Genomic DNA, 9,393 nt, shown 5'->3' on the forward strand with positions numbered 1-9,393 from the left:
ACGTTTGTCCATGTTAGTGACGACAGCCGCCTACCATTACTAAGTGTAAGCTTTGGACTAGATCATCTGTTTGGACTCTGCTTGGACTAGATCTCTGTTTGGACTATATCTCTGTTTGGACTCTGTTTGGACTAGATCTCTGCTTGGACTAGATCTCTGTTCGGACTAGATCTCTGCTTGGACTAGATCTCTGTTCGGACTAAGTACTGTGTATTATGAACAGGTTGGATATGATACCTTTGACTTTCAACTATTTTGTATATGTAAGCTTTGGACGAAATGGAAGTACTCCTCTGATACATCTACAAGGTTTGAAATGATACTTGTGACGTGACTTTCAATTAACTGTCAATTTAATAATTTTATGCAGGCATGTACAAAGACTAATAGAAATCTATCATATGTAGGTATCCGTGATATGGATATTCTACCCAAGGGTGTAGGCTTTGTCAAAGTTTCGACACCAAAATCGGCACGCTTTACTATTCAGACAATTATAATACAACACTAGATATAGCAAAACGTATAGATAACATAAACAACAAGTAATGGCCATGTTGAAAAGAGCAGAAAAAGTACGATCTACCAATGGTAAACCTCAGATATCAAGATCCGTGGTAAGAGAAACGTGCATTTTAATCATCTCGGTATTTGTTACATTCATCTTACGTGTGTAACAGACATTGGTGTCACCACTACTTTATAGAGACCATAGGACTTCCTGTTAACAGGCATTAGCGCAACCACTACTTTATAGAGACCATAGGACTCATGTTAACAGGCATTGGTGCCACCACTACTTTATAGAGACCATAGGGCTTCCTGTTAACAGGCATTGGTGTCACCACTACTTTATAGAGACCATAGGACTTCCTGTTAACAGACATTGGTGCCATCACTACTTGATAGAGACCATAGTGCCTCCTGTTAACAGGCATTGGTGCCATCACTACTTTATAGAGACCATAGGACTTCCTGTTAACAGGCATTGGTGCCATCACTACTTTATAGAGACCATAGGACTTCCTGTAAACAGGCATTGGTGCCACCACTTATTTATAGAGACCATAGGACTTCCTGTAAACAGGCATTGGTGCCACCACTTATCTATAGAGACCATAGGACTTCCTGTTAACAGGAATTGGTGCCACCACTTATTTATAGAGACCATAGGACTTCTTGCTAAGAGACATTGGCGCCACCACTACTTTATAGAGACCATAGGACTTCGTGTTGGCAGGCATTGATGCCATCACTACTTTATAGAGACCATAGGACTCCTGTTAACAGGTATTGATGCCATCACTACTTTATAGAGACCATAGGACTTCATGTTAACAGGCATTAGCGCCACCACTACTTTATAGAGACCATATGACTATATGGAAGCACCCCAGAAAAAATACCGAAAGAAGAAATCTTCTTCGCTGGAGATACAACACAAAGCACTGGGATTCCCCATCCTCCGAGAAATATTTTAAATTATTTTCTGTTTTATTTTATCACTTATTGAACTTGTCCTTTTCATTGCAGGCATCTAAAAGGCAAGTCAGTAAGCGCGATGCAGGTACAGTGTTTAACATCACAAACCCGAGCTCGATATCACTGACAGACATGGACAAATCTGTGAAGTGTGTGTCCTGTAGACAATTCTACAGCAAATATGAGCACATCCCACATGTGTTGCCTTGCCTCCATTCTTGCTGTTCATCTTGTCTGAAAAAATCTTTAAGACATTCCAAAATAATTTGTCCCGATTGCCAAGAATCGTTCCAGCATGACGGTAGAGACACCTCTAAGTTCCCGGTCGACACTTCGAAAAAACATATGGTGGACTTATACTTGATAAAAAAGACTCCGACTGAGTTTGTATGTGATCAGTGTAAAGAATTAGCCACCGCACGTTGTAGAGAATGTGAGGAGTTTTTATGTCTAGAATGCAGCCAGGCTCACCAGAAGACTAAACTCACCAAGGCGCACGGAGTGATAAGTCTCGATAAACTCCGAACGGCACCACTAGAATCGTTCCACAACAAACCAACATGTCAGTTACCCGGCCATGAAGGCCACTCACTCGGTAATTTCTGTGCCAAGACAACATGCAATCAGCCTGTGTGTAGGCTTTGTGTAGATAGTAGCCATCCCGAAAGTCAAGGACATGTCATTCGAGATATCAACGATGTTTACGTTGAAAACAAACGACTGCTAGAGGGATATCTTATTCACCTAAGGCAACAGTCTAATTCTATCAAGCATAAGATGAGTAAACTAGAGGAGGAGAGAAAAAGAGTTAAGAAGAAAGACATTCAAGCTGACGAGGAACTGGAGCAGTATTTCGAGTCGTGTACAAATGCTCTCGAAAACCGTAAAAAGGAGCTCAAGACTCGACTTCAAATTGCACGTGAAAACAACGAAGAGAATCTAACGAATACCATTGTCGACATTCAGAAACAGCATAAACGCGTGAACCAGGCATGCAAATATGCAGAAGATCACCTGTCGCACAGCGAGGCGGCAGAGTTTTTAGAAGTTAAGGATCCCGTGTTACAAAGGGTCTACACTTTGTCTCGAAAAGATGTTAGCAAGATCAGCAATCCTGTAACGTGTGCTACACAATTTGTACCACGTGGTAGTGCTGATGACGCCATGAAGTCTATTCCAGATGTTGATGACGTGATAGCTACTTCAGCATTCCTACCAAACACCAAAGTGGAAACAAATGACATTTGTGATGGCAAAGAGGATAGCGTTGTTACTATTACCCTGTTTGATAATCAAAACACACTTCTTCGAGAAAAAGGGGTCAATATCAATGTGACGATCGTTGACCCCAAAGGCAAAACCTGGGATGCCAAGATTAAAGACTGTGTCGAGTCTTATGGTTGTTACAAAGCTCTCTACACTCCCGATAAGCCAGGGGAGCACACAGCCAATGTCAGCGTGTGTGGTGGTCATCTGAAGGCGGAAGGTTACCCATTTTATGTACAGAAGTCTGACGAGCTGTCTTTGGATTTGTCAGAAATAGAATCATGTGAGTATTCAATATCATGCAAGTACCTCCACAACAATAAAGAGATCTTATACAATATATATATATGCAGGCTTATGATTGGTCGTAATTTAAATATTGTCTAATTTCGATGAAATTTGGTATGTAGGTGTAGTATGGCACTATGAACAAAACTGTGAAAAAACAAAATGGCTGCCGTTTCCTGGCCTCTGATTTATCAAAATTTCAATATTGTCTGATTTTCATGAAATCTGGTATGTAGGTATATCATTGGACACCGGTCACGTTCCTTACCTCAGTTTCACATTTAGACAAAATGGCTGCCATTTCCTGGCCTCTGATTGGTCGAGATTTTAATATCGTACACTTTTGATGATATTTGGTATGTAGGTGTAGTATTTCACTAAAAACACAACTGCGGTGTTCGTTTAGTGACAAAAAGGGCTTCGTACTTCGCAGGGGAGGGGTGACGTCCGCTATTGCTCGCAATTGTAATTATATATATATTTGTAAAGGTCACGTGGTGAGTGTGTTGGATGCTCTACTTTTCCTCTTGCTATTGAGGTAATTGTTGCACATTTTTATTTCAATTTTTCCATAAATCTTTAGATGTTGTTGGTGTAATATTTATTCTCTTATTGTTTAATCTTCCATTGAAGTTATATTTCAAAATTCAGATTGTTTGAAATGTCACCAAATCCAAGTACAGTGGCAAAGCTCGACAGGGCGTTCAGTTGACCCTTGGCAGTTAGTGGCAAAGCTCGACAGGGCGTTCAGTTGACACTTGGCAGTAAGCAAAGCTCGACAGGGCGTTCAGTTGACCCTTGGCAGTTAGTGACAAATTTAAAGCTCGACAGGGCGTTCAGTTGACCCTTGGCTGTAGGCAAAGCTCGACAGGGCGTTCATTTGACCCTTGGCAGTTAGTGACAAATTTAAAGCTCGACAGGGCGTTCAGTTGACCCTTGGCAGTTAGTGACAAGGCTCGACAGGGCGTTCAGTTGACCCTTGGCAGTAAGTGGCAAAGCTCGACAGGGCGTTCAGTTGACGCTTGGCAGTAGGCAAAGCTCGACAGGGCGTTCAGTTGACCCTTGCCAGTTAGTGACAAAGCTCGACAGGGCGTTCAGTTGGCCCTTGGCAGTTAGTGGCAAAGCTCGACAGGGCGTTCAGTTGACACTTGGCAGTAAGCAAAGATCGACAGGGCGTTCAGTTGACGCTTGGCAGTTAGCAAAGCTCGACAGGGCGTTCAGTTGATCCTTGGCAGTTAGTGACAAAGCTCGACAGGGCGTTCAGTTGACGCTTGGCAATTAGCAAATCTAGAAGTCAAATAACATTGTTTCTCATGAAAGAAGATTTTAAGTACATTTGAAAAAGATGTGCCATTTCAAACTAAGAAGCCAAAACTAATTATGGGGAGTCTACAACACACCGGAGGGTCTACTGAAAGTCCTGCCTGATTAACATTTCTGTTAATTTTTCAAATACACACAAGCAAAAAAAGAAATTTCATTTCAATTGGGGTTCAGATTTTATTTGGTTGTTTTGTTATTTGTTTTCTAGCTAGATCAACAGGCGAAAAAGAAAGTTGGATTTCCGAGAGGGCGATGTCTCAAAAAGACCCGGAACTGATCTGTAAGTTAGTTATAGTGATGCATGTGTTTGAACATATTAATACATCTGTATATAGCAATATTGGGCTACGCGTTCATACTTCATTTACATCAATCCTTTGGAATTGTTTCAAATTAGGTTTATTTTATACTATATTTCCTTTAGGGAAGATTAAACAATCAACAATCAGGAATTTTAGCACTTTTTATCAAATATATTTCTTCTTTGTAATAAAACAGGTTGATTAAATATAGCTATAGTGGCCGATAATCTCCCGGTGCCCTACGGTTCCCCGGCTTGCCGGCCGATTTCGGCCAAAAAACTCAACGCCCGGGCGCCTTTTCGGAAATCGGTGCAAATGTGACTGAGGTTTTAACGTGAACTTTGAACATTCAGATATAACCTTACTCGAAACTACCTTTGGGGAATGTATTAGAAGTGTTGGTATATGAAATGAAATAATATGCAATAAAGAGCATCTGACAAGATGAAAAGTAGCTACTATTCTAAAAAAATTAGCTGCGTCTGAAATGTAATTGTGTCTAAGCTTTTTGCAGATATATTTGTTGTTGTTTAATTGAGCTTCCATTGTTCTTCTTCACTTCTTTATGTTCGTGTTTGTTGTTTTGTTTATTTTGTGTGGAAATTTACGAACAGAGAGTTAATGAAATTACGTATAAATCATGCATATTTAAGCAATTCTGATATATTTGTCAGCATTCTTTCTAGAATTGTTCGTCTATTAGGTAAAAGTCTCGATACATGGTGTCGCAAAAATCGATTTACACTGAGAATTTAGCTCTATATGAACTGCATCTTGGTCATTTTATAATTGAAACGTTTACTATTAAATTTCTTTTGTCTTCCAGTTCCAAACATCGACTTCGACAGTTCCAGATGCAATTTACAAAACACAGTTTCAAAGAATAACCAGCGACTGACAAACAAAAAATCTTGTGGACCTTCGTCTAGGGTAGCAGACCACGCTTTCGTGAACTACCGCGGAACCATCAGCACCCGTCCACTCGGTAAAACAGGACAGCACTACTTCGAAGTACAGATACACTTGTTCATCAAGAGACAGCTTCGTCAAGAACTCATGTTTGAGATAGGTCTGTCAAGGAAAGCGCACATCGACAAGCATTACACGGTCGACTGCCATCCAGATGCTTGGGTTTTCTGTGCTCGACGATGCTCCATCTGCGAATCCATCTGTCTCCAGGCTTGGCATAACAATTCGAAATTGTTTCACACTCCCATGACAGACGGGAAAAGTCCTGGCACAACCTTCAAAGCAATCTACGGATTTCTGCTCGATACGGAACGTCAGCAGTGGTTCCTGATTGACGCAAAGTCAAGAAAGTGTATCTTCAGATTTCGAAATGTTGACACCAGTAAGCCTCTCTGGCCAGCGTTTGCTATCTATAATCCTGACCTGGTCGACGTAACGATGACACTGCGGTCTGGTAATGGTATCACAGGAGAACCAGATGTTCCAATAGACGTTTGAATCGAACCGGGTTCCAATTTTAAGTAAAACTCGATCAAATATTACATCATCTTGAAGTAATCACTGTTACAATAAACATCGTTGATGTTTTGGAAACGGTTTCCCTTGCTTAAAGAACAAGGGAGTTATATGTTGTTCTCTACATAACGAATAACTATCTGCATCCATCGTTTATACCTGCGTTTATAGATCGTAAATCTCTGCTTTTCGCAGGCTTGGTATATGGTACACCTTATCTGATTTGGTATATGGTACACAGTATCTGATATGGTATATGGTACACAGTATCTGATATGGTATAGGGTACACCGTATCTGATTTGGTATATGGTACACCGTATCTGATCTGGTATATGGTACACCGTATCTGATTTGGTATATGGTACACAATATCTGATTTGGTATATGGTACACCGTTTCTGATTTGGTATATGGTACACAGTATCTGATATGGTATATGGTACACAGTATCTGATTTGGTATACGGTACACCGTATCTGATTTGGTATATGGTACACCGTATCTGATTTGGTATATGGTACACCGTATCTGATTTGGTATATGGTACACCGTATCTGATTTGGTATATGGTACACCGTATCTGATTTGGTATATGGTACACCGTATCTGATTTGGTATATGGTACACCGTATCTGATTTGGTATATGGTACACCGTATCTGATTTGGTATATGGTACACCGTATCTGATTTGGTATATGGTACACCGTATCTGATTTGGTATATGGTACACCGTATCTGATTTGGTATATGGTACACAGTATCTGATTTGGTATATGGTACACAGTATCTGATTTGGTATAGGGTACACAGTATCTGATTTGACTGATATGATTCGTAGTAAAAATAATATTCAGACAGAAACATGCATATACACAAACACACACACATATACATAGCTTACATACGTACGTATATAATACATGCATAAATACATACATACACATACATACATACATACATACATACATATGTATACTGAACACATACATGACTTGAAAATATTGTAAACATACACACATTCCTACATGCATGCATAAACATAACACAAATCAATGCATGTAGTGTATGCAATAATGCAAACCAAAATGGATACTTCAGTATGTGTCACTTTTGATATCTAAACTGTTTCATTACTACACAGCATTATTACAAGGGGAGTCATCAGAACATATATATACATGTGTAAATCGATAATGCATACATATATACATACCATACATGCAAACACAGCAATACATGCATACATGTATGCACACATACATATATGCATGTACAATCATATATACACATATGCATGCATACACCCAGATATGCACACATATACACATATACACATGCCTAAGATTGTGCAAGTATATCCATCCGTACATACATGTACATAAACATACACAAACAAACAAAAACATAAACAAGTATACATATAGCTATATTTCATGTGATTTCTTTTTAATGTTATAAGATTATAGGTCAATCATCAGTTTCATCTCACGGCATTTTGCATATAGAATATCATATACCTATGTATATACATATATAATTTAGAATATTCAATAAGATATGTAAATATATACCTAATTGTTGTTATATATATTATATAGTTCTTGAGTATTTTCGGGACACAGCTAGGTTTATTAATTTCTTTACCCATAGAGGATTTAAAATAAGAAAGTATAGGCTTTCAAAGGTCTCAATTTCACCCCTCCCTTGGATGATTACCTTGTCAATCTCATGTACATTAAATAAATATTTTTTCAAATTCAGTCATACTAGGGTTTCTTTTCTTTCTGGAGCTGAAGTAGATGAAGAATTTTGCATGAATCATGATGACATTAGTTGGAATGGAGTTTTGGAATTCAGAAGTTTTGCCTAAAAGTATAATATCTTCCTTTATTTCGAATGTTTAGTAAGTTTTTTTAAGTATATCCATCAACGTATGTCCTGCCAGAAGTTATTTGACACTGATAAAAAAAATGTTCTATCGTTTCTTTGCTTTCTTGGCAAAAATTACATAAATCACATTGTTTGATTTCAATTATTTTCAAATAATGATTAAGTGGAAGTATTCTTGAAAGAAGCCTGAAAGTGAACCATTGAACGCTAATGTCTCTTGTTATTTTGTAAAGGAGAGAGAAACTAGATCTCCAGATGACAATGGAGAAAAGTTCGTTAGATAGCCATTTTATTTTTGCTGTATTAGTAAGGTTTCTTCTATTAATGAGGGTGTTGTACATATCTCTACTTCCTTTTTTACTTCTTAATATTACATTGATGTGAAAGGGTATAAATGGTCTTTCAATGAATGAATTATTTGATCTTATATCATTATCTCTCATAGATGATTCAGTTGATATGCAAATGATTCTGTATTGTAGAAATTTCCAGTGGTAACATTATACTTTTCTTTAAAATCTGTGTAGCTTAAAAAATCCCCATTCATTTGTATTATATCTCCAATATATACTACATTTTGTAAATACCATTCATTATAGAAAAAGTGGTCATTATTAATCTTAATTTTTTTATTGAACCATATTGGCGATTTTAAAAGGTCATCAAAATTTTTAATATTTGTCATTTCTGCCACTTTGGTCCATGCTTCAAAAACATCTTTTCAAAACTGATTTTCTGTATGAATACTTTAAACGTGTTTAATTCCTATTCATCCTGTGTTCTTTTAGGTTTAAACATTTCCCCAAACAAGTTTAGCCATTCATTGTCTTCAGAAAGAAGTATTCTCCTAATCCATGTACATGTAGTTTTAAGTCCATACATAAAGTTTTCTAAATCAATCATTTTGAATCCACCCTCACTATAGCCTTGAACAATTGTTGAGCGTTGTATTCTATCAATTGGTGATTGTCAGATAAAATTGTAAAATAAATTGTTCAACGATTGTCTAAAGCCCCTTTTTATGTCTACAAAGTTCGATAAAAAAACATTCTGATAGCCGAGAAAGTATTTGTATTAAAAACCTGTACCAATTTCTATATACTATTTCCAAAATTGAAAAATCTTAATACATTTGAAAGACACAGAGTCGAAAGCCTTTTCAAAATCAATAACAATAAGTTGTTTTAGAAATTCCAGAGTCTAAATCTGATTTCAATCTATTTGCAATACATGCAGATGCTAATTTCTAAGTTATGTTCAGAAGAGTAATAGGTCTCCAATTCTGTCTGGGTTTATAACCTTTTAGAAGACCCATTATAACGTAACAATTATATAGTGTAGGGGAAGGTAGCTA

The 9,393-nt window shown here is 37.6% G+C and overlaps 1 protein-coding gene across 2 annotated transcripts; it reads left to right on the forward strand.

Annotated features, from left to right (window-relative positions):
- The first annotated feature begins 228 nt into the window (after positions 1-228).
- Positions 229-7,060, forward strand: LOC110459514 (tripartite motif-containing protein 45-like). Of its 2 annotated transcripts, none has more exons than XM_021511820.1 (4): positions 229-309; positions 1,534-3,031; positions 4,568-4,639; positions 5,488-7,060. In XM_021511820.1, the coding sequence occupies exons 2-4, from the start codon at positions 1,615-1,617 to the stop codon at positions 6,126-6,128; spliced, it is 2,130 nt and encodes a 709-aa protein (XP_021367495.1). In that variant the 5' UTR covers positions 229-309; positions 1,534-1,614; the 3' UTR covers positions 6,129-7,060. The 2 variants fall into 2 exon arrangements, with proteins under 2 accessions (XP_021367495.1, XP_021367493.1); XM_021511818.1 differs by lacking the exon at positions 229-309 and adding an exon at positions 404-617.
- The last annotated feature ends 2,333 nt before the right edge of the window (positions 7,061-9,393 follow it).

The sequence above is a fragment of the Mizuhopecten yessoensis genome, unplaced genomic scaffold, assembly GCF_002113885.1.
Source record: "Mizuhopecten yessoensis strain PY_sf001 unplaced genomic scaffold, ASM211388v2 scaffold10097, whole genome shotgun sequence".
NCBI lineage: Eukaryota > Metazoa > Mollusca > Bivalvia > Pectinida > Pectinidae > Mizuhopecten > Mizuhopecten yessoensis.